Source organism: Podarcis pityusensis, assembly GCF_964106645.2.
Source record: "Podarcis pityusensis genome assembly, chromosome: 1".
In the NCBI taxonomy this organism is placed as follows: Eukaryota; Metazoa; Chordata; class Lepidosauria; order Squamata; family Lacertidae; genus Podarcis; species Podarcis pityusensis.
In genome coordinates, this window is record NC_138028.1 from 12,591,849 (window position 1) to 12,617,811 (window position 25,963).

Genomic DNA, 25,963 nt, shown 5'->3' on the forward strand with positions numbered 1-25,963 from the left:
CGCCCAAAGTGGCTGGGGAGACCCAGCCAGATGGGCGGGGTATAAATAATAAATTTATTATTAATTATTATTATTATTATTATTATTATTATTATTACTATTACTATTATTATTTTCAAATATCTCAAGGGCTGTCACATGGAAGATGGAGCAAGCTTGTTTTCTCCTGCTCTGGAGGGTAGGACTCAAACCAATGGCTTCAAGTTACAAGAGAAAAGATTCTGAATAAACACCCTTTCTGGTACTACAGATAAAATGCCTCCACTTCCCAAAAACTAATAAAACGCAGGCAAGACAAAAAAAAAACAACCTTCCCTCAAAACAGACAACTCCTCACTAAGCAACAAAAGCCAAAAATTCTCAATTAAAAACACATAAATTGGGAGGTGAACCTTGATGTCCACAGATACAATGTCAGGGCCTCTGTCAATCTGTTAGAACATAGGATTCATTTCCTTAACAGCCCCTGTTAAAAGATGTGAGGCTTTCCATTTACCTAGGAACCCCAAGGAGCAGAAGATAGAACTGGTCTGCATTTGCTAATTTGTCCTTTTCTTCTTTGAAGGATTTCAGGTTTTCTATCTGAGAAGAAAGCAGAAGGGTTAAGTTCCAAGAACATCACTGTGTTTACATACTCACTGCAACACAGAGAAGAACTGAAATAAGACTTTGCTTATGTGTGTTTAGAAAGAAGGGCACAGCTTACTTCATGCTTTTCGGGTAGGAGTTTCAGCAGCTGCTTGAGAACCTCCACGTCAAACTTCGTTCGGTCGCCTTTCTGGATCATGTCAACCACCTCCACATTTGGGCTATCGATCAAAGAGATTGTTGGTTAGATGCAACTACTGCCCTGTGGGGACAGGGGATTATGAACTGGGAGTGGAGGCAGGGAAATCATATGACCTCTTCTGATAATGTTAAAATTTGAAGGTTGTTCCAATGAAGTTGCCTGGCAAGTCAGTTCAGGATGAATGTTAGGGATGGTAGAACCTATCAATTTTTGTGTTTCTCAGTTTCTCATTTTTCCAGCTTAAGTTTAGTTTTTCAAATTTCAACATCAGTTTTAATTTATTTTAGGGTTTTCAAATCCTCATGTAAAGTCATTAGCATTATAATGCAATTTTCTTCTGATACAACATGTTTGCATTTCCCCTTAATATACACATTTTGTAGTCCCTAATATATCGTGCATTTTTGTATGTCAGTTTTGCTAAGAATATGTGTTTCTATGCACACTTTTCTTCTGAGTGCACATTCCCCCCCGACACATTACTTGACGAAAGAACTGCATTGCAAAATTCAGAGTAGTGTAGATTCAAAGGATGACCGTGTTTTGGTTCCTGTAGTGCTTCAGAAAGTGTGAATAATGTGTGTTCACATCTGAAAGCAAACTGAATCAAATCTCCCTCCTCCCTGTCCCTAACAAAAGCAAACTCTTCTTCATTTTGTGCATAATTGTCTTATGGAGTTACTGCAACAAGCTGTAGTGCTAATTAAGCTAATTAAGACACAGTCAAGGAGGCTAGATCAACCAATGGCTATTAACCACTGTCTAGCTTTGAATATCTATTGCTAAGGTCAATCAACAAACTGGGGACTCGGCTATACAGCTGCACATAAAACGTTTTAAGTGTGTTGTAAAAGTGCATTATACAATTATGACACTAGATGGCGATATTGAGCTATGGCAAATGCAATGTATTTTTTAAAGCGGTTTTAAAAAAATCATTTTTCACAACTTTTTTTAAATGTGTCTGGATTCCACATGGGTCTTTCATACTCTAGGCTGCTGCAAGAAAAAAACTACCTTGAAATAAAAGTAACGTAAGTTTAGCTGCTGTTCAGACAGCTGCAGGCTCACGTTGGGACACAATTATTACAATCTTTGGGGGTTGTTCCTCTCACACCACCTCAATGCCAAAAAAGAGATCTGGGCTGAATACTTCAGCTAAAAACTAGTCAAAATATGCCATTACTGTTATTTAAATAAATCAAGACAGCTGCTTGTAGGAATTACCGTATTTTTCGCCCTATAGGACGCACTTTTCCCGCTCCAAAAATGAAGGAGAAATGTGTGTGTGTCCTATGGGGCGAATGCAGGCTTTCGCTGAAGCTTGGAGAGCGAGAGGGGTCGGTGCGCACCGACCCCTCTCGCTCTCCAGGCTTCAGGAAGACATCCGCAGCCTAGGCAGCCCTGCGGGAGTTCCCGCAGGGCTCCCTACACTGCGGATAGCAGCCTGCCGCCCGGCGCGAAGGGAGCCCTGAAGCAGAGTGCCTCGCGCGCCGGGCAGACATCCGCAAGCTCCAGAAGCTCGGGGGACAGCGGGGAGGCGCAGCGCCGCCATCCCACTGTTCCTCGACCTGGTTTGGTTTCCCCGACCTGGTTTTGGGGGGGGGGAATAAAGGAAAAAAATTTTTCCTTTATTTCCCCCCCAAAAAACTAGGTGCGTCCTATGGGACGGAGCGTCCTATGGGACGAAAAATACGGTATTTGCGTGCACGTATGAGGTTCTGGATTCAGGGCAACATTTGCACAAATTTACAGGTTACAATCTTTTGGACAACCACACTTCCTTAAATCCTATTGAATTGCATGAATAAAAAACCCCACAGGATTGCAGCATCTACTAGGATTGCTAAGGAGTGCTAATTTTTCATCAACATTTGACCTTAATGCTCTTTTTTCAATTGTGAAACGAGATCTCACCACTTGAATTGCTTCAAAAAGATGTTCAAATTGAGACTCTTCTTGGACTCCAGAAACGTGATCTATTTCGGAAAAGGAAAACATTTTTGGTCATTCTTACAAAGAAGCGCACGGAAGTTACTCGGCCACTTTTTCTTGATGGTTAGACCATTGGTCTATTTGGCACAGTACTGCCTACACGAATTGGCAGCAGCTCTCCAAGGTTACAGGGATGCGGGTGGCGCTGTGGGTTAAACCACAGAGCCTAGGATTTGACGATCAGAAGGTCGGCAGTTCGAATCCCCGTGACAGGGTGAGCTCCCGTTGCTCGGTCCTTGCTCCTGCCAACCTAGCAGTTCGAAAGCACGTCAAAGTGCAAGTAGATAAATAGGTACCACTCCGGCGGGAAGGTAAACGGCATTTCCGTGCACTGCTCTGGTTCGCCAGAAGCAGCATAGTCATGCTGGCCACATGACCCAGAAGCTGTACACCGGCTCCCTCGGCCAATAAAGCGAGATGAACGCAGCAACCCCAGAGTCAGTCATGACTGGACCTAATGGTCAGGGGTCCTTTACCTTTTACCTCCAAGGTTACAGTCAGGGGTCTCTTTTCCCAGCCCTACCTAGAGATGATGGGATTTGATTTTTTTTTTAAATGATGTTTATTGAAAGTTTAAAATTACAGAAAAAAGTGTAAAAAAAAAGGAGAAAAAGAGATTAAACAATACAAGTCAATACATATAAAAAAGAAAAAAAGAAAAAGAAAAAAATAACAAAACACACAATACATCAAAAACAAAAACAAAAGCAAAAAAGTTAAAAATAGATCCAATATTTCCATATCTTTGTTTTTCATTAACTTGTTTCATCGACCTCCTCACACCTCCCTTTTTTGTATTCTAGTTATTCATTATTTCAGCAAATCCTTTCCATCTTTCACTATTTTCTGTCATTTAATTGTCTTAATTTATTTTAACCTTATCTTACCATAAAAAACCTGAAAACTTAAAACTTATTTATACATAACTCCTTATAACATTTCTACTAAAGCCATATAGTTTCATTCCAACATTTTTCTAACACTCATAAATTTTACAATATTTCTCTAAATAATTTTTTAAAACTTTCTTCCAATCTTCATCCACTGTCTCTTCACCCTGGTCTCGGGTTCTGCCAGTCTTTTCTATCCATTCCATCTAGTCCATCAACCTGGTGATCTTTTGTCCGAGGCTCTTAACTCTTTTCCATGTCCCTTCTGCAGATCTTCTTCATATTTATACCTACACTTTACTTTGTTTTCTGCTGATCTTGTTCTCAATTTCCTTCCTTTGTCACTGAGGAGTAGATCTCGGGAAGGCTCCAACCTAACAATGTCTTTATCACTTCTCAACAGGTCAGCCCATTCTCCATAGACAGGGCCAAAATCCAAGAAATAATTCAAAGCATGTTTCAAAGTCCCTCCAAAGTTAAAGGCCCTCGCCACTCCAATCTCCCCCTGGCCCAAAACCAGATCCCAAAGGCCAGAACATCCCTGCATAAGGGGATCTCTCCAACTCTCCTTCTCCAATCCAAGCGGGACTCCATCTCTCCAAATCTGGCTTTCTCCAGATTCGGTCTTCAAAAGCAACAGCTTATGCTCATACAAGGCTGAGGCTCTCTCCACTTGTATTACTTGAGGTTCAACAACATCCTCCTCCTTTGTCTTCTCCACAGCTTGCCATGTCAAAGCAGATTCCTGGGTCGGTTCCTGGGTAGTTTCTTTATAAGTATTCACTTTTTGTCCCAAATCAATCCTTTTTTGTCCAAAATTGTCAATGCTAGTAGTCATCGCATCCATCTTCTCATGAAGCTGTTCCAATAAGGCACTTGTTTTGCAAAAAGCAATCACTAAGGCTTCTTCTGCCCACATTCTTGTCCAAGGTCAATGTCTAATTCTCACGGTCTTTAATCTCTACAGCTGGAGAATTCCCCAGATCCACTCCTGCAACAGTTTCAAGAGCTCCCTCTAGGGGAAACAGTTTCTATTTGTATCTGTCTTTTTAAAAGCAGGTCCAGCAACAAAGTTAACAAAGTTAATTTCAATTTTCAGATATTTTGCTCCTTTCAAGTGCAAAAGGAAACATTGGAATCAATATGTTTCTCTTGTTTAACTATCTGTCAACATACGTTTTATTCTCAGTCAATGAACTTTCCCAATACGTCGCTCCCTGGCAGCCCGTTCCCAGGTTCAAAACGGTGGTAATTTATCTTTCTTCACTCTCTCTCCTGCAGGCTTAAACAATCTAAACTTTCCCCCTCTTCTCCTGCTTCCAAGGGGGGTTTAGTAATTTTAGCCGATGGAGATTTAATCCTTTACAAAAGACTTTCCAGACTTTAGCTTGCAACGTCTTTGCTTCAATCTATTTACAAAAGCGGAAGGCGGACTTCCTGTTTGGAACCTTCCCGCTTCGGTGCCAAATTAAAGATGTTTAGTAATCCAATTTTCCGTTCTACTCACGGGTAGTTGTTTAAGGTCCAATTGTCCACAGGAAAAAGTCAGCGCTCTCCGGCAACAGCAATGCGGCTTCACTTCGTGAAAAAAGCAATCGATTCGAAGCACCGCGCCGCTCACCCCACGTCACTCCGGATCCCTGAAACCGGGTTTCCCCGCGAGTAGGGGAGGCGCAAAAGGTGCCAGCTGAATCCCACGTCCACAGGCTTCTCCCGCCTGTGGTTTTTAATGGGTCTCCACCTCGCCGTGGCGGTCCAGACCCTGATTTCCACGAAGCGGATTCCTCCCGGTCAGAGGAAATCCGCCATTGCCGGAGGCTCTAACCCGGAAATCCCCGAGATGATGGGATTTGAACCTGGGACTTCCTGCATGCAAGACAGATGCTCTACCACTGAGCTATGGCCCTTCCGCAAGAAAAGAAGAGGATTAGACAAATTTAAAAGGATTTAAAAGAGGATCAAACAATTTCATGGCTACTAGCCACGATGGCTCTGCTCTGCCACGAGAGTTGGAGGCAGCCAAGCTTCTGAACACCAGTTGCTGGATATCTCAGGAGGGAGAGTGTTCTTGTGCTTGGGTCCTGTTTGCAAGAAAAGGCTGAAGGGGCTGGTTTGTTTAGTCTGAAAAAGAGGAGACTGAAAGGAGTTATGATAGCCATCTTCAAATATCTCAAGGGCTGTCACATGGAGGATGGAGCGAGCTTGTTTTCTCCTGCTCTGGAGGGTAGGACGCGAACCAATGGCTTCAAGTTACAAGGAAGGAGATTCCGACTTCACACTTTCTGAGGGTAAGAGCTGTTTGACAGTGGAATGGGCTCCCTCAGCAGATGGTGGACTCTCCTCCCTTGGAGGTTTTGAAGCAAAGGTTAGATGGCCATCTGTCAGGGATGCTTTAGTTGAGATTCCTGCTTCGTAGGGGGTTGGACTAGATGACCCTTGGGTCCCTTCCAACTCTATAATTATATCATTCTATGATAAGAAAAGAAGCAACTTTCCTCACCAACTTCGAAAGCTTCCTTGCCTGGTCACCTAAAGGAGATTCTCCATCATCACAGGCAAGTGGCTATCTGCAAGGCAGTCTTATTGGTATCATTGGGACAGACTGCGCAGTTATCCAGATGGATCACTGTCTTACCTCCTTCGGTTCCACCTTCACCGGGGCTGCCTGTTTCTCCTTGGGCTTCGTTTGTGGGAAGCAAAACAATTGCTCTATACTCGTGTAGTCCGGCTCAATGATCTCCTCGCTACTGCTTGTTGCGGAAGCCCACATAGAGTGCCCCTCTGCAAGACAAAAGGCATTATGGCAGGCGGCACACAACAAGTTCCCCTTGCATATATCCCCTCGAGGTGAGGCACTGCAGGAAAATTATTAGATATTGGATGCAAAAAAGAAAAAGAAAATAGTACAGTAGAAAATGAAAAGGTTGATGGCACTGAAGTCTTTGAGATGCCACAGGACTAGGGTAAAGTTGGACTGAATTACGGAAAGCCTCTCCAGCTGTCCTTTCTATCGTTCATCAGTGATAAGCTGTACTTGTTATAGTCTTGGGTGGCAGTTATTTGCTGCCCCATTTTCAATACTGTTTGGGGGAAAACATTCTCAGAAAGAATCTGCATGGCCGTGGCTGCAATCCATCAATTTGCATTAAAAAGAAATCTCAGCAGGAGAGCCAACGATACTAAAATTGATGACGAGATACGAAAAAGAGACAGCCAAATACTTTGCTTTTACAAACACGTCAAAATAGCAGCATTCTAGAGCGTATAAATAAATATACCAAGTTCAAGCCAGGCATCATGGCAGCTCGAAAGCTTATCAGGACAAGGTGGCCACATGCAGCTGTCGAAACGACAGGGAGGAAAGGGAGGCATACATCTTTGGGGAGAGAGTTCCATAGCACTGGGGCTACCACCGAGAAGACCCTACCGGCTATGCTTCAGGAGGAGCTGGCGTGTGGAAAAGGACCTGCAAGGAGGACCTTAACATGCAGGTAGGCTTGCACTGGGAGAGAATTTGCGCTGGCGACAAAGCGAACGGGACGTGGCGTTGGCATAACTTACCTCTCACCACGTTGGAGGGCAGCTTCTGCCAGTTCAACTTCTTCATCCTTAGTGTCGGAGGCTTCACCCTCTTGTGGAAGGGCCTGTAATACCCAAGGGGGACCTCGACACGGGCAATCACAATTTCATCCACGTTGCCTGCGAGGGGTGGAGGCGGTGGCACACCTCCCATGCCAGGGAGCGGGGGAGGCGGTGGCACACCTCCCATACCAGGGAGCGGGGGAGGGGGTGGCACACCTCCCATGCCAGGGAGCGGGGGCGGTGGAAAAATCCCAGTCATGCCAGGCAGAGGGGGTGGAGGAGGTGGCATGCCTGGGAGTGGGGGCGGTGGCGGGATTGCTGCCATGCCAAGCAGAGGGGGAGCTGGAGGTGGCGCGCTTATCATGCCAGGGAGTGGGGGTGGTGGAGGAATCGCTGCCATGCCAGGCAGAGGGGGAGGAGGGGGAGGGACCCCCGCCATGCCAGGCAGAGGGGGGGCTGGAGGTGGTGCACTTATCATGCCAGGGAGAGGTGGTGGTGGAGGTGGCGGCGGTGGCAGCTGTTGTGATTCCATGCTGGCTGTTCCAGGAAGCGGAGGGGGAGGTGGTGGCAGTAGAGGAACACTCGATGGAGTGGAGCTTTGCCCAGGCAATGCCGAGCAGGTCAGTAGCTGGGATGGCGTAACGCTCTCAGACACATTTGGAGCCTCTGGGTTGGGTGGGCCACCGGAAGAGCAAGTCGCGGGAAGAGGACATTTCTGGCAGGCGTTTGGAAGACCCTCAGAAGCATCATTGGTCTGAGTGCTCTCATTCACTTTGTTGGCGCCTCGCCGGGAGTCTGGACTTCTTTTCTTTGGCCTCTTCTTGATGGACAGCAGCCTCTCCATGACTTCTTCCACGCTGTTGCCTTGTACTGCAATGAAGGGGAGAAGATCTAAGGCATCCTTAGAACCAGTTCAAAGCCTCTTTCTGCACAAACAGCAACTACTACTACTATGACTACTACTGCAGAACAAGGGATACCCAGTCCAATGGCTGGTGGGGTGGCCATAGAAAACCACTGTGGAAGAGCCAAGTATCTCCTCAGCTGCACACATCTATCAAAAATGATGGACAAGTCCCCTGGCTTTATTAGAGGTGCTTTGGGTTGGTGGTTTCCAAATGCTGTCGTTACCCTGCCGGAAGCTCTGCCATTCCTTCATGAGAATATAAATGATGGGTATCACAGGGGTTTGTTAGATGCACTTTCTGTTCAGATGACAGCTAGACACAACTTTCTTTGCCATAGAATGTAGGAAGGCAGACCAATAGATAGTCTGCCTCCTTGTTGCCCTTCTGCTGGCTTTGGTGATCTGACTGCTTTCTAACAAAAGGGCTGATATCCTGTCATCCTTATTGTAATTATCTGTATGTTTTACATTTATAGAATTAAAACTATATATAAATACAGAATATATATTAATTTTGTATTTATATACAGTTTTAATTCTGTAAATGTTTATTTTTTTAAAAAATGATTTCCCTACCACCACCATTTTTTAAAGCTGTTTCTATTTTATCTGTAAGCTGTCTTTGAGTCTCTGTTAGGGAAAAAGGCATTATAAATATAAATGTAAATGTAAATATGCAGGGAAATGTTTCCCCTGTAGTATGTTTCCCTTTGTAGAATATCCTTTTAAAAATAGAAATAGCCCTAAACCAGAAACAATATTCTCAACATTTCCAGTGTTGAAGCAGTTGTTGTTCTTCAACATCAATTTTGTTGGGCTGGTCATGCTATTCAGATGCCTGATTATCATCTTCCAAAGCAACTACTTATTCCCAGCTCAAGAATGGAAAGCAAAATACTGGTGGACAACAAAAGAGATTTAAAGATGCTCTCAAGGCAAATCTAAAAAAAGGTACTATAAACACCGAAAACTGGGAAACACTGGCCTGTGAGAGCTCCAATTGGAGAACAGCCATTCCCAAAGGTGTCAGGGACTTTGAAGAAGCACAAACTCAGGACAAAAGGGAGAAATGTGCCAAGAGAAAGGCATGTTTGGCAAACCCTAACCGTGACCAACTCCTGCCCAGAAACCTATGTCCCCACCATGGAAGGATGTGTGGATCCAGAATTGGCCTCCATAGTCACTTATGGACTCACTGTTAAAACTGTGTTCATGGAAGACAATCTTATTCAGCTATGAGTGATCGCCAAAGAATAAGAAGAAGACGACAACGATGACAACAACACAAAGACAGCACTGAGGCTGCATCATAGGTTACAGTGAGCTTCCACTTACTGTCATTTGCAAGCAAGATGGCTCTGCTTACTAGGATTTCTAAGGATTCCCATAGCAACAGGCTGGAGCGATGGGAAGGTTCGAGATGCAAGAGGCTCTGGAGAATGGACAGCAGTTGGATGGAGGCTGGAAAGCTGCTCACCTGAAACGAAAAGCAGCCACCACAAGTTAAGCTTTCCAGATCGTAAGTCATTGTTACATGGCAGGGTGCCATGGCAGGCGGCCATTAAAACCTACGCTGTTGTAAGCCCAGGGTTGTCAAGTTATTCGTTGCTGATGCTGGATGTAAGGGCTGAGCCAAATTTCCCAGTTGTGGAAGCAGGCACAGGATACATGTGGGCAAATTCTTGTGTGCATGTGTGGCAGAGGGCATCTCTGCATGAGGGATGTATAAACCTCAGAATATATGGGCACCTTGCTCACAAACCTCCATGGTGCAGTGTGACTGTGAGTGAAACAAGGATCGCATTCTACATCACATCCAATATTCATGGAGGACAAGGCTAGATGGTTACCTGCCACCTTCAGGATCTGAAGCACCATGCATAATGGTGGCAGAAGACTGTTGCCCTCACAGTTTGCTTGTAGGCTTCCCAAAGGCATCTGGCTGGCCACTCTGGCAAGGGGCTGCTGGGCTTCACAGCCCCTAGGTTTGGCCCAGCACGACTCGTTGCATCTTCTAACTTCTGTTGCAGCTGTTTCTGTTCTGACAAAACTTTCCCTCTCTTGGCTCCTTCATTGCATATATTTAGGCACCAGGCAAAAACATTCCTCTTAAATTGTTAATTAAACAATCTATGGCCTTTTAAACTGTGTGTGTGCGGGGGTTATTTGTCTGTTATTATGGCGTGCATTTTGCGTTTTTATATTGCAAACTGCCCCATGATCCTCGGATGAAGGGCAGTATAGATATTTAATAATAATAATAAGAGTAATAATTGATATGGTTGTTTTTAATGGGCCGAGTGGCTTTCCTTTGTTTATTGCTTCATATCTGATATTTATTAGGTTTTTTTAATGGATACTTGTTATTAGCTATTTGGAAAAGGCGGGGGGGGGGGGCAGAACAGGAATGTTCTAAAAATGTTTAAAGCTGCATTTAAAACGAAGACCCCCACTCACTTTGTTAAACAGGGATGAGAAAACCTCTTGATGGTTGCTCATGTCAATCCCATCGCATATCCTCAGCAATTCCTCGTCGTCTTCGGACTTGGCCTCCTCAAACGTTTCACACTGGATAAGCAAGTCCTCATCCTCTATATCTCTGCAGAGAACCCGCAACAGTAGATATTTGCAAAACCCTCCGTTAAAAAACTGAGCTCATTTTGAGTTACATACAGGTATGAGAGGGTGTCCCCAAATCTCAACTACTTCCTGCTCTCCTTAGTACAAGCATCTATACTGAAAAGGTGAAATACACACATTTAGGGAAACCTCTTCATATTTTAAGTCTCCCAAAACATTTTTGGAGGGCAGGTCAATTTGCAAATCAGAGAATCCTGTGGCTTTTCTTAGTAGCAGTGCCCTTGGTTGGGGCCATAGCTGCCAACTTTCAGATTTGAAAATAAGGGATCAGCAGCCTCAAAAATAAGGGATCAGCAGCCTCACCTGTCTTGGGGACAGTCTACGGGATATCTAACAATCTGGGATAGCAGTGGGAAGCAGCGGGAAACGGCGCTGGAATAAGGGAATTTCCCGCAAAAAAAAGGGAAGGTTGACAGCTATGGTTGGGGCACAGCTACCCTCCAGACACCAGCATCACTGGTGTTTACCTGGATGGGGATGCAGGTGGTGGTAAGGTTGGGGCCAATGCAGCTATGCTGGCAGGACTGCCGCTGCCAGTCCAGCTCTCCACCCAGTGCAGCTGTATGACTCTGACCTCACCACTGCCCTGTTTCAACCCAGTCCTGGTAAGCCATTGCTACACCAGGGTCAGGAGGGCAAACCCACGGCTCTGCCTCGTTACAAGTGCTGCTAGTGTCCTCTTCCAGTAAAATGCACCCATGGACCAAAGATAAATGAGAAGAAGGAATAAATGGGGGTTTCCTACTGGTGGGTTTAGCTAGAGACATTTATGGATCAAATCCTGGCTCAATAACCTTGCTTACTGTTAAGTGAGAGCTGGACCATAAAGAAGGCTGATCACTGAAGAATTGATGCTTTTGAATTATGGTGCTGGAGGAGACTCTTGAGAGTCCCATGGACTGCAAGAAGATCAAACCTCTCCATTCTGGAGGAAATCAGCCCTGAGTGCTCACTGGAAGGACAGATCCTGAAGCTGAGGCTCCTATACTTTGGCCACCTCATGAGAAGAGAAGACTCCCTGGAAAAGACCCTGATGTTGGGAAAGATGGAGGGCACAAGGAGAAGGGGACGACAGAGGACGAGATGGTTGGATAGTGTCTTCGAAGCTACCAGCATGAGTTTGACTAAACTGCGGGAGGCAGTGGAAGACAGGAGTGCCTGGCGTGCTCTGGTCCATGGGGTCACGAAGAGTCGGACACGACTAAACAACTAAACAACAACAACAACTGTTAACTACTGCTTCTCATTATGTATGAACTGGGAACTGAAGTTAACGGCTTCCAAACCAGCTAGAATTTGGAAGTGGGAAGCAAGTAGTTTATTAAGCCAGTGCTTAATCATGAAAACTGGGCCACCCACCTAGAGCAATTGTCTCAGTCTAGGTCAGGTGGGACTGGAGTTGCTTGGCTGGATTGTGAAGAAATCCTAGGTGGTCATAGCAGAATTTGGTGGGTTTGGAAAAAGCATGCTTCTAGACCTCATGGTAGCAAAAATCAAACTGAAAATGCATACCTATATTGTCATTATTTGCAAGAAAAAGATTGAGGGGTCTTAGAAAAATGACGGAGATAGTAAAAATCTCCAACACGCTCCAGTGTTATTAGTCATTTTGACTAGGGGGAAAATTCCTTCCAGGATCTAAATACAGTGATCCATCAGTCCCTAAATGTGAGCACAGCACAGCTGTTTCAAAGGAAATGTAATGGTGGTACAAGTCTATTCAAGCCCGAATCTCTTGATGCATAGGTCTGTCATGCAAAGTGGTTGGAGCTAGACAGAAATAACCGCAGACATAATGGCTGGCCTGAAGATTTGTACCGACAATGATCATGATCATCCTGAAATGATGCGCTGCTGCAAAATAAATCTCAACGGATATGGTCAGAAAGATAATAAATGACTCACCTCAGCTTGGTTAAAATATCCAACAACTGGAGACCTGGAAGGAGCGAATTAAAAATGTGTTGAAGAGTTTCACTGACATAAAAGAACACAATCACTAGGAAATAGGGCTGGGTGATATATCAATATATCATCCAAAACCAGTTTGAAGTCCATATTGTGAGATTGGTTTCATAATATTTGACCTTGCAATATATTGCGAATCATTTTTTTTTTAAAAAAATATATATATATTTATCACCATTTCCAAAATCAAATTCAAATATACATTTCCACTATTAATATCTTTCTTTATAATAAAACAATCAGCAACTTCCCTTCTTCCCCTTCCCTGGTTCCTTTGATTTTCCCACTATTCCTGCATATTCTTATACAGTATATCCATTTAGTTTGATTTCTCCCCTTATTCTTCCTTTATTACATATTTTACTGTTGAATTTACCCGTAATATTGCTAGCGTTTTCACATGTTTACAGTTATTTTCCAAATACTCCACAATTTTCCCCACTCCACTTTTATACTTGATCTACTTGCTCCCTTATTTTACTTGTTAGGCCTGCGAACTTTGAATATTCTATCATTTTTATCGCCAATCCTCCTTATTAGGGACCTCACTCACAGACATGTGTCTGTGTGCTATGCATAAATAAAGATGAGGGACAAACCACAAAGCCAGCCAATGCCTTAACATAGCTATTTCCTTATTTCAGACATTGTGATAGACCAGTATATTGCGATGTTTAGATGGTGATATATCATGATGTTGAAAACCAGGTTGTGCCCAGCCCTACTAACAAACTTATTTTATTTATTTAAATCTCACCCTTCCTCACAAAGGAGCCCAGTGTAGCAAACAGCAAGAGTAAAAGGTAAAGGTAAAGGGACCCCTGACCATTAGGTCCTGTCGTGGACGACTCTGGGGTTGCGGCGCTCATCTCACTTTATTGGCCAAGGGAGCTGGCGTATAGCTTCCAGGTCATGTGGCCAGCATGTGGTGAACCAGAGCAGCGCACGGAAACGCCGTTTACCTTCCCGCCGGAGCGGTACCTATTTATCTACTTGCACTTTGACGTGCTTTCGAACTGCTAGGTTGGCAGGAGCAGGGACCGAGCAACGGGAGCTCACCCCGACCTTCTGATTGGCAACCGCTGACCTTTTGACTGGCAAGCCCTAGGCTCTGTGGTTTAACCCACAGCGCCACCCGCGTCCCTTCTGTATATGACTAGTATATACCTAGACCACAGCATCCTAGAACCCCAGTCTGGATCAAGGAATGGCTCTGTCATTAACGTTGCATCATGTTCTAGGTTTCCGGACTGCCGTCCTTACCAATGAACTCATTGCGGAGCTGCATCCGAGCTCTCAGTTCTTCCGTCCCCAGGATGACCGCGTTGATGGCACTCAAGAGGGTTATCATGTAGGGCACGTTGTCGGTGGTCGAGAGCTCATTCATGATGACACTGAAGCGGTACTGTTGGTTCTTCACCGTCTGTGACACAGAAATCGCAGGCGTGTCAAATCGAGGTTCAAAATCAAGAGCAACACATGAAGCTGCTTGCATCAAAACTGCCCAGACCCTTTGGACATCGAGCCCAGAACTGCCTACTTTTGACTGTCAAGGGCTCTCCGGGGTCACAGAAGGGTTTTCTTCCCCATCAACTGCCCTTCATGGAGATGCTGATGACCAACCCTGGGATTTCCCCCCTGCAGAGTACAGTGGTACCTCGCAAGACGAATGCCTCGCAAGACGAAAAACGCGCAAGACGAAAGAGTTTTCCGTTTTTTGAGTCGTTCCGCAAGACGAATTTCCCTATGGGTTTGCGTCGCAAGACGAAACGTCTTGCGAGTTCTTGCGAGTTTGTTTCCTTTTTCTTAAAGCCGCTAAGCCGTTAATAGCCGCTAAACCGTTAATAGCCGCTAAGCCACTAATAGCCGCTAAGCCGCTAATAGCTGTGCTTCGCAAGACGAAAAAACCGCAAGACGAAGAGACTCGCGGAACGGATTAATTTCGTCTTGCAAGGCACCACTGTAAGTGCTTTACAACTTAGCTATAGTCTCTTAATAAAACAGCCGAACATAAAAAGCTCCTTTAAAATGAGTCAGGCAATTGGTTCTTCTAGCTCAGTACTGTCTAAACTGGCTGGCAGTGCTACACTCCAGCAGGCAGGAGATAAGTAACTATACAGCCTTTGGAAGACATCTGAAGGCAGCCCTGTATAGGGAACTTTTTAACATTTAATGTTTTACAGTGGAACCTCGGAAGCCAAATGCCTGTGAACTCAAATGTTTTGCCTCCCGAACGCTTGGAAATTGGAAGTGATTGTTCTGGTTTTCAAATTATTTCCAGAAGCCGAACATCTGGAACAGCTTCCGCAGCTTCCGATTGGCTGCAGGACATTCCTGCAGCCAATCGGAAGCCGCGCCTTGGAAGTCGAACGTTTTGGAAGTCGAACGGACTTCCGGAACGGATTCCACTCAACTTCCAAGGTACATCTGCATTATGTGTTTGTACATGCTGCCTGGGGAAACCCAGTCAGCTGGGTTAATATTAACATTAATATCAACACTGATATTAATATTGATATTAATATTACTATTGAACCCGGGGCCCTCTGCATGCAAAGCAGATGCCCTACTAGATGAGCTACAGCTCTCCCCATATCGCTCTATATGAAGAGCCTACGTATGTAGATACACAGGAAGTTGCCTTATACAGAGTCAGACCATTGGTCCGTCTCATTGCTGCCTACACTGACAGGCACCAGCTCTCCAGGGTTTTGGGCAGGAGATATTCCCAGCCTTACCTGGTGGTGCTGGAGATTGAAGTTAGGACCTTCTGCATGCAAAGGGTGCTACAGCCCTTCCCCTATCTTTCCCCACTACTAAATCTCATTATTATTATCTATTTACATTTGCTAGGTAAACCACTTTCAAAGTGGCCAATCTACCCATCCCTATATGAAGCTCTACCTGTAGGATAGCTGGAGGCATCCAGTTAGTCGCTGTGGGAAACAAGACACTAGAGTAGATAACCTTTGATCTGATTCAGCAGAGAATTTTTATACGTGTGTGTACATTGTGCCCTTAACAATACATCTGACTTTCTGCTTGCCTTGTAATGATCCAGAGCGTCCAACGCCAGAGCGTGACCATCCACTGAGTAAATGCAGAGAGCGGCCAGGAGCTCAAACGCTTGCTTCTTGACCATGACGTTCGAGGTGTCAAGTGCTGCAGAGACAGAGGGACCGAGGTCAGCAATGAGGGTATGTCTAACCTATGGTGACCAGATTTTTTTCAATGAATCCGGGGACACTTTTTTTTTTAAGCTGAATAGCAACAGGGAGTCAGTAGTGGGAAAGATGAGGCAAAAGACCCTGGGCCCAAGCACACATGCATATTGTATAAAGGTGCAAAGCCCTTCTTTCGCACCCTGTAAAACATAAATGCACAGAGTTTTTTAAAAACTGGGCAATGGCGCGCTGCCCACCCACGACTCCCGAGCCTCCCCTGATCTCCTGCCCCCTTCCTCCTTTGTTTTGACTGATCGGGGGAGGCTCGCGAGTTACGGGCGGGTGGCTGTTGCCTGGTTTTCTAAAAAACCTCTGCACATTTATGTTTCACAGGCTGCAAAAGAAGGGCTTTGCACCTTGCCTGGCAGAGAAACCACGCACCTTGTGCCCCTTCTGGGCAGCGCCCGCCCGCCCGTGACTCCCAAGCCTCCCCCGATCTGTCAAAACAAAGGGGGCAGGAGATCTGTACCACCGGACGTCCCTGGTTCCCTTTCGGCAGTGGTGGCGGCAGCGAGCAGCTCCTGAAGCCAGCCAGAGCCAACTGCGCTACCAGGCTGGCTCCGGGCTGCTGAGGCTGCCGCTGCCACATTTCCCGGGGACAGATTTGCAAATCTGGGGACATTCCAGGGACGGAATTTGTCCAGGGACAGGTTTACAAATCCAGGGATTGTACCTGGGAACCGGGGATGTCTAATAACCCTAGTCTAACCTTGAGACAACAAATTAGGAAACGGCTTAGTTCAGGAAGGCACAAATCCCACCTGCTTGGGGGAAAGTGAGCCCCTGCTCAGTTTGGTTGCGTACTTCCAGTGCTTTTTTTCCTGGGGGTACGCATGCTCCTAAACATTTTGTGACTCTAATGGAAGAAGAAACTAAAATAAAAATAAAAATTCTAAGTTTCTTCTCTAGCACGGTGAATTGTCAGTTCTGTTGCTACCCCTGATGGCGGCCTCATTTCCTCTCACAGTGTTTCCTGAGTCTCAGACAGAAGCGATTGTTTAATATGTGGAGCAGTGTGGAATGTGGATGTGTGGTGTTTTACTAATGACAAGTTTGGCCTCATCGAGGGGCAGTATTTCAATATGAGTAGGAAAATTACTATAATGGAGATTTTCTTGAGTAAAGAAAGTCCAGTATACCTGAAGGAGCATCTCCACCCCCATCGTTCTGCCCGGACACTGAGGTCCAGCTGGGAGGGCCTTCTGGTGGTTCCCTCACTGTGAGAAGCCAAGTTACAGGGAACCAGGCAGAGGGCCTTCTCAGTAGTGGCACTCACCCTGTGGAACGCCCTCCCATCAGATGTTAAAGAAATAAACAACCATCTGATGTTTAGAAGACATCTGCAGGCAGCCCTGTTAAGGGAAGTTTTTAATGACTTATGTTTTATTGTATTTTTATCTTTTGTTGGAAGCCACCCAGAGTGGCTGGGGAAACCCAGCCAGATGGGCGGGGTATAAATTAATAATAATAATAATAATAATAATAATAATAATAATAATAAAAATGAGAGTACCCCTAAACATTTTTTTAAAGAAAAAAGCACTGCGTATTTCTAAACGTTTTATTTATTGTCTAGGTCAGGCATCAGCAAACTTTTTCAGCAGGGGGCCGGTCAACAGTCCTTCAGACCTTGTGGGGGGCCGGACTATATTTTGACGGGGGGAAAATGAACGAATTCCTATGCTCCACAAATAACCCAGAGATGCATTTTAAATAAAAGCACGCATTCTACTCATGTAAAAACACCAGGCAGGCCCCACAAATAACCCAGAGGTGCATTTTAAATAAAAGGACACATTCTACTCATGTAAAAACATGCTGATTCCCAGACCGCCCGGGGGGCAGATTTAGAATGTGATTGGGCCGAATCGGGCTCCCAGGCCTTAGTTTGTCCTACCCATGGTCTAGGTCTACTTTTGTTGCATTGCAACTACATGTTTTAGGTAAAGGGACCCCTGACCATTGGGTCCAGTCATGACCGACTCTGGGGTTGTGGTGCTCATCTCGCTTTATTGGCTGAGGGAGCCGGCGTACAGCTTCTGGGTCATGTGGCCAGCATGACTAAGCCACTTCTGGTGAACCAGAGCAGCACACAGAAATGCCATTTAACTTCCCGCCAGCGCGGTACCTATTTATCTACTTGCACTTTGACGTGCTTTTGAACTGCTAGGTTGGCAGGAGCAGGGACCGAGCAACAGGAGCTCACCCCGTCGCGGGGATTCGAACCGCCAACCTTCTGATCAGCAAGTCCTAGGCTCTGTGGTTTAACCCACAGTGCCACCCGCATCCCACTACATGTTTTGTGTGCCTGCAAACACTGTGTGGAACGAACGAGGGAAACATTCTCTCACCTTGGGAGAGCTTCCTGACGTAGCCTTCATTGCTCACGATGTACTCGATGCCCTTCTGAGAGTTCATGACTGCTCGCACGCAGTTGATGCAAGTCAGCTGCAACAGGGCATCCGAGATCCTGGAGACCCCCCTCCCGGAAAGCCTATCCAGGGCCTCAAGCAGGAGATCCAGTCCGCAGAGCTCCAGGAACTGGACCATCCAGCCATCGTCGCTGCTCTCCAGCCGCTTCTTGAGCCCTGAGTAGTTCACCACGGATGGGATCTGCAGGAGGCGGATGCACAGCTCCGGCTCTGCGTTTTCCAGGTTGGCCTCCGTCTGATCGGAGTCCTGAGAACCCAGCTTCTCCTTCAAGGCAGCCCATTTCTTCTGCACACCTTCCTTCTTGAGAGACATGTTGGCCAGTGACTCCTAAAGTGGGAGAGAGAAAGAGAGAAGCTCAGGCATTTATTTATTGTTGGTTTATTTACTTAAATATCCATAAACTGCACTTTTATATAACTCCTCACAAGGCGGCACCACAGACTATAAAACACCGCATTACAATAAGGGATTGGATGGCCATCGGCCATGGAAGCTTTAGATTCCTGCATTGCAGAGGGGGTTGGACTAGATGACCCATGGGGTACCACTTCCAACTCTACAAGTCTAAAAAATGTCAGACACATCAGCAAGAGATGGTTGGCAAAGAATCTCGGGTGCGAAAAGCCAGCTTGAATAATAACAGTTCTTAGAATACAAGTAGAGATGGCTGCTGCTGAACCTCTAGTGGCAAGGAGTTCCACAGGGCAGGTGCTGTCCCACTGGAGGTTCAGCCCCTGATGACGTGCAGCCAAACCTCAGGGGCATGGGGGAACCACTAAAAGTGCCTCAACTTTCAAAATGTTGACAGCTTTCAGATAAAACTCAGCGGCTGCTGCAAAAGCCTCTCCCCTACAACACAGATGTGTCACCACAAAGGAATGTGCTGGACTTCCAGTTTCTCTCTGCAGAGCCTTATCCATGTGATCAAGCTCCTGTACTGCAGCCAACACACTTCAAATCCACTGACTGGGTTTCCAAACAACTCAACAGAAGTCTTCAAAAAGTGCCTGGGGTGCATGCGGAGGGGGGAGGGGCAGAAACTCCATATTTCTGCAGCAAGCACTACGTGGAATGCAGTGGTGCACACCTACTGGCTGCGATGTCAAATGAGCAACAAATGAGTCTAGGGCAGGGGTCAGCAAACTTTTTCAGCAGGGGGCCGGTCCACTGTCCCTCAGACCTTGTGGGGGGGGGGGCTAGACTATGTTTTGAAGGGGGGGGGAATGAACAAATTCCTATGCCCCACAAATAACCCAGAGACACATTTTAAATAAAAGAACGCATTCTACTCATGTAAAAACACCAGGCAGGCCCCACAAATGACCCAGAGATGCATTTTAAACAAAAGCACACATTCTACTCATGTAAAAAGATGCTGATTCTTGGACCGTCGGAGGGCCGGATTTAGGTGATTGGGCCGGATCTGGCCCCCGGGCCTTAGTTTGCCTATTCATGGTCTAATGTCTCCAACTCCCATTTTAGCTCCCAGCTAGCATGGTCAATCGGGAGATGAAGACTCACAGAATTGTAGAAGTGGAAGGGACTTCCAACCCCAACCTCCAGCAATGCAGGAATCACAGCTAAATAATCCCTGATTATCCTGGAGAAGTCCATCACCTTCCAAGGAAGGCTGTTTTATTGTTGAACAGCTCTTGGAGGTTGCAGTTGGAGGCGAATGAGATCTGAAGATCCTCCCCACCCCCATCCCTGAGGACTGGGGAGACTCAAGTCAAAAATCCCACCCAACCACTGGGTGAGCTTGGGCCTGTCAATCTCTCTAGCCTAATCTACCTCTCAGGGTTGTTGTGAAGATAAAATGGGTTGGAGGGGAAGAGCCATACATGCAGGGAAGAGTGGACAACACTGAGCCAGATGGACAATTGGTCTGGCTTGGTCCAATGCAGTTCCCTATGTTTCCTATGCTGCTGGCATCGAATTCCTTGCAAGAAAAGGGTGGGATGAGAATGTCCAATAAGTGAAAAAAGGGGTTAAGCATCAGGCTCTTTGTTTTTCGCCTTCTCTGCTACTCTTGAATTCCAAATAGCTTGGACAACAGCCCAGCTGCTAAACCACTCTGCTGGCTAACAAAAAAAGAAAATGAAAAAGAAAAAGAAAAGAAAGCAGGGCAGCATTGCTGGAAAATGTGAAACAGTGAATAAGCTTTTTGTGCGCGTACCGTGAAGCTTAGGAGGAGAAAATGCACATGGCAAATAAAATCACCAGGGAGCAAAGGATATGTTGAGGAGCAACTATTTCCAGCAGAAGAACTCCTTGCCTTCTTCCAAGGAGCTCTGGAAAAGACCCCTTTTCCTGACCCCTTCTGAGCCAAGCCCTTCTGGCCTTGGCAGAGAAGAGGGATGAGGAATTTGTGGGGGCAGAAGAGATAAATCTGTCTTCTGCTTCCTCAAGCCTGAATGCTAAGCAGTGACTAAAAGGCTTCTTTAACATTTCCAAGCTGCCTCTTCTGAAAACCCTTTAGACTGAGAGAGAAAATGCTGAGAAATAAAATCAAATGTCTCATGATCTTCACTTTCTTGAGTGGGAGGATATTCTAGGGCAGCTTTGCAGGATGAATTTCTGGTCAACTAACAAATACTGTAGCTGTCATTTGATACCTAGAGCAAAGAATAATTCAATAAAATTAACCAAGAGCCTGAAACAATCAAATTAGCTCTATCCTTTTACACACACACACACACACACACACACACGTTTCAAAAGTTTCTAGCTCCTCACAGGAGCTTTAAACAGAGCAGAGAAGTACATTCTAAGGCACAGTCTTGATCAGGACAGGCCCAAGCCATTTTGCTGCCTGAGGTGAAGGAAAAGATGGCTGCTTCCATGGGCAGAAGGCAGCTGGTCTGCCAGTCGAATTGTACTTCATACACAACATTTCTCCACCGCGCCTGAAGCTAGCTTAAGGAGCAAACGGCAGGCTGCATGGTTACACACAGCTCCATCCTCCAAACCTACCCCACAGCTCACCATCCCTTAACATTTGCCGCCTGAGGCAGCTACTTCATATGCTTGGGCAGGCCCTGTTCTTCATTCACAGCAATGTGACCTAACATTACTGGAATAGTCAGGACTGATAAATTCCAGTACTTCTTCACACAGCACAGAGTTAAACTACAGGAGGCCCTGGTGGCCACCAATATGGATAGCTCTAAAAGAGGGTTGGAGAAATCGATGGAGAAGAAGGAAATCAATGGCTATGAGCCTCCAGGGGAGAGTGCTCTTGGGATCGGCCCCTGCTTGTGGGTTTCCCCCCATACATCTGGTTGGCCACCATGAGAACAAGATGATGGACTAAATGGGACAGTGGCTTGAACCAGCAGGCTTTTCTTATGTTCTTAACATGCCTACATGAGCCAAACATGAACTAGCCACAACATGGTTCCTAATTCTCTGCCCGGTGCTCACCGTTTCCTCAACAGGTCAGTCAGGGGCTGCTTCCTGACAACCTGTTTAATGCATATTCATTTAGATTTGTTTGCACAAACTTTAGGTGGTTTTAAGATGAAACTGCATCTTTATGGAGCGTTCAATCTGATGGCAGGGATGTTAGACAACATCGAGCAATTGTTGCCCCCCACACTTTCCGGCGTGTTTTCCTGCCATTTTAGTGATTGCAAAAAGTATTGATTTTGAGAAGAAGTGAGTTTGTTGTGGAAGAGCACCGAATTCACTTCAATTGCACAACCTGAATTTGCCAGTATGTACGTGATTGAATCCCACCAGAAAAAAATCTACTGTCTGGAAGAATAATAGTGTGTCAAAAAAAAGCAAGGAAAAAAAAAGCATTCCCTGAAGGCCTAAAAGGTTTGAAAGCCTCTGCTTTAAAACCACAAATGACAGCAAGCCTATCTGTTCAATTGGCATTAACACACAGCTTTGAGGGGGGATTCTTCAGGAGAATAATAAAAACTGAGTCTCTTGAAGGCAAGGTTATCACAGCTGAAAGTAAACCAAACAATGAAACACAGTTATGTCTGCTATTTGAAATGCTCACCACTTAATACTCATCCAGGAATGGAGAAACCAAGCTATGAAACAAGGCATGCAGTGACACAGCCTTCTTGTTTTCACTTGGTTATAATGAAGACAGGCTTGTAAGACAATATAAGATTCCCCGTCATACAAAACTGAAAATAAATGATGCTGTCATTCTTGTTGATTTAACATGTCTATGCAGGGTTAGTACCAAAGTAAAGCAGGAAATCCTGGACTGGGTTTCCTGTTTGTCACTTTTCTTGAAGTAACAACATTGAGTTAAGCGTTTCCTCTCCACCTGTGTCTAAAAGACCTCAGTGTAGGCAGCTCTTTGGAATAAATCCAGGTGGACACGTGTGGAACTAAGAAAGCCTATGGCTGTTGTTGTATCACAAAGTAGGGTGGGGTGGAGATCTAGGCTGAGCTTATTTCGTAATGAAAACTGCTATCACCATCACGACCATAACATTCATAGCACTTTTCCTAATGTGCAAATATGTTCTTTTAATTGTGGTTTCTCTCAGCTTCTCATTTTTCCAAAATCCAAATTGCAAAAATCAGAGAAGTGTGAATTTTGAAGGATAACTGTGCTTCTGTTCCCCTACTGGCTCGAAAAGTGTGCCTTGGGTAGTTTCTTATTAAAATGCAAACAACAGTGAATTTCTCCATTGTTCCTACCCACTTCCCCTCTGTCCCACTGACAGTTTGCAGGAATGGGATGTGATATGAGGTGAGAGTTGAGGAAAAGGAGTTGTATCAGGAACTGCAGAATAAATAGGTCCAAACTGAAATGTGAATCAAACCAAATCTCTCCCCAATCTCCACTGACAGGCATGCCAGCAGAATCCCATCACTTACTCCTGTGGGAGCGAGTCATATATTTTATCTATGTGCAATGTAGTTTCATCTGTCCCAAATCTTCCAACATTTGGCTTCAATGGATGTCCACAAGTTTTGGTGTTGTGAAAGAGGGAGCAAAAGGTTTCTCTTTATTTCCTCCAGCTACCATGGCCAGCTGCCAGAAAGGATGGAAGCTGCAGTTTCACAACATCTGGAGAGCCAAAATGTCCCTATTTCAGCAGGAGAGTGATAAATGGAATGGTGAATGCCAATAAGGTGTGATACTGCCACAAGTGGCCACAATTCCCCCCCCCCAAAAAAACCCCACCAGCAGTTCTTGCAATCCATTTAACACCCACCTCCTTTTAATCGCTTTTAAGCTGACCACAAGGAGAGTTTAACTGGTAAATGACTCAGTCAATGGGTTGGGAATAATGGGGCATTAGTAGGTAATGAGCACTTTGCAAACTATTGAAAGAATTAAAACTAGCAGTGGTATGTTTGCTAACTGTTCTTTTGCTTTTGTATGCAATAGCGAGTTTAATTCTGCCTTTGGAATGAGAACAGAGATCAGCTGTATCCATTTTCTCTCTCTCTCCTTCACACACAGCAGCTGGAATGAGGTAATCATCAAATAAAGCCATCAAGGAGGATTAGATTTAAGAAATTAGCTGCATGGTTCCAAGGTTCACAGAAACAGTGAGCATTACCCGTTTAATAGTTCAATAATATACAATATTTCTAGTTACAAGTAGGTAGCCGTGTTGGTAGTCAAAAATAAAATAAAAATAAAATCCTTTCAATAGCACCTTAGAGACCAACTAAGTTTGTCATTGGTATGAGCTTTCGTGTGCATGCACACTTCTTCAGATACACAATATTTTGCATTTTAATTATGTTACTTTCAGCTTTTCCTGTCAGTTGATTTTTGCACTTTGCACTTACTCCCAGGATCTACCTTTTCAGTTAAAAACAAACAAAAAACAAGAGATTTTCAGTGCAGATTAAGGGGTGTGTGCATAGGTGTGCATTGTGGCTTTGCGCACAGCAGAAAGGAAATCGGTGAACAGATCTAGTTGACTTTCGCTTCCCCCTTGAAAATAGAGTTTTTAACTTGGAACCAAAAAAAAAACAAAAAAAAAACAACCTTTTGGATTGCCTCCCACTGGAATGGCTTTAAAAAAAGGATTAGGCAAAATTCATGGAGGGTACTGCTTCCAGTGGCCACCAGCGACAATGATAACATTTCCCCTCTATTGTTGGAAGAGGAACCATCTCTGAATACTGGGGTTTAGGGACTGCAATTAGGGAGAGCACTTTTGCACTCAGGTCCTGCTGGCAGACTTCCATTCACATCTGATCGGCCACTGTGAGAACAAAGGATGCTGGACTAAATTGGCCTTTGGGCTCTTGCTGTGTTTACTCTCATGTTGGGACAGTGATGCATCACCTCCTCACTCAAAATTACACATTGATGGTTTCCAAGGAAGGGGTGTGATTATGAGAGCAGCGAGTAGCTAGGAAGCCCAGTTAGGACCAGGAAGTCTCTGGTTCAAATCTCTACCCGCAGTGGCACTGAAACCTGGATTCAAGGCCAACGCATTAGCCACTGACAGTGCGGTCCTATGCACGTGACCTCAAAAGGAAACCCTCTTAAATTCAGTTGGGCTTGCTCCCCAACAAAAGTCTATAGCGTTGCCACCTGAACAGGGCCGGATTTAGGTTTGATGAGGCCCTAAGCTACTGAAGGTAATGGGGCCCTTTATCCTCTGTCAACAACAAATTGTCGCTGTTTTTTTGTGTTGAATATATGCCATATATAGGGACGCGGGTTGCGCTGTGGGTTAAACCACAGAGCCTAGGACTTGCTGATCAGAAGGTTGGCGGTTCGAATCCCCGCGACGGGGTGAGCTCCCGTTGCTCGGTCCCAGCTCCTGCCAACCTAGCAGTTTGAAAGCACATCAAAGTGCAAGTAGATAAATAGGTACCGCTCCGGCGGGAAGGTAAACGGCGTTTCCGTGCGCTGCTCTGGTTCACCACATGCTGGCCACATGACCTGGAAGCTATACGCCAGCTCCCTCGGCCAATAAAGTGAGATGAGCGCCGCAACCCCAGAGTCGTCCACGACAGGACCTAATGGTCAGGGGTCCCTTTACCTTTATATGCCATATGGTAATTTATGGACCCAAGAGGTATCTAAAGCCTTTTGCCACTGTTGCTGTATGTAGGTTTTATTTTATTTGTTTTTTATCTTATGTTTTGGAACTGTACATCCAGGTTTTTTTCCCTTTAATTTTTTTGAGGCCCCCCAAGAAAGTGGGGCCCTAAGCTATAGCCTGTTTAGCTTATACGTGAATCCGGCACTGCACCTGAATCAGGCAGACTCATTAAATGTGCAGTGGCACAGTTCTTTTCTTTAATCGGATGTCCCCATCCAAAAGGGTGTTTTTATGACTCTGCAGGACTCTTTCTGCTTCTGACATCCTGACATGCTCTCCTCAGTAATGAGCTGTGACTCAAAAGCAGCTTATTGATTCTTCATGGGAATTGGCAAGAGGAGTGGATACTGGGTGAATGCATTAATTCTCCCCAAATTAGTGGGGGGGGGCAGCGCCTTGCATTTCTGTTACTTCATTCTGCATCTCAGAGCAAAAGTAGGTGTGACGTTAATTGCACAAATACAATTAACATGCATGCTTTC

At 45.3% G+C, this 25,963-nt stretch overlaps 1 protein-coding gene across 7 annotated transcripts in view; it reads right to left on the reverse strand.

Moving 5' to 3' along the window:
• Positions 1–25,963, reverse strand: part of INF2 (inverted formin 2) — a 69,791-nt gene that overhangs the window by 17,057 nt on the left and 26,771 nt on the right. For 6 of the 7 annotated variants that reach the window (XR_013987041.1, XM_081008118.1, XM_081008115.1 and 3 more), the window contains exons 2-12: positions 18,348–18,756; positions 15,819–15,934; positions 14,036–14,195; positions 12,710–12,743; positions 10,622–10,763; positions 9,500–9,641; positions 7,237–8,127; positions 6,311–6,456; positions 2,708–2,769; positions 707–809; positions 497–582 (exon numbers count right to left, since the gene is read on the reverse strand). Coding sequence is in view for 6 of the 7 variants with exons in the window: in XM_081008118.1 (XP_080864244.1) it covers positions 497–582; positions 707–809; positions 2,708–2,769; positions 6,311–6,456; positions 7,237–8,127; positions 9,500–9,641; positions 10,622–10,763; positions 12,710–12,743; positions 14,036–14,195; positions 15,819–15,934; positions 18,348–18,741 (2,276 nt within the window). In the remaining variant the exon portion in view is untranslated. The remainder of the gene's footprint in view (positions 1–496; positions 583–706; positions 810–2,707; positions 2,770–6,310; positions 6,457–7,236; positions 8,128–9,499; positions 9,642–10,621; positions 10,764–12,709; positions 12,744–14,035; positions 14,196–15,818; positions 15,935–18,347; positions 18,757–25,963) is intronic. The other variant, XM_081008119.1, reaches the window with a different exon arrangement.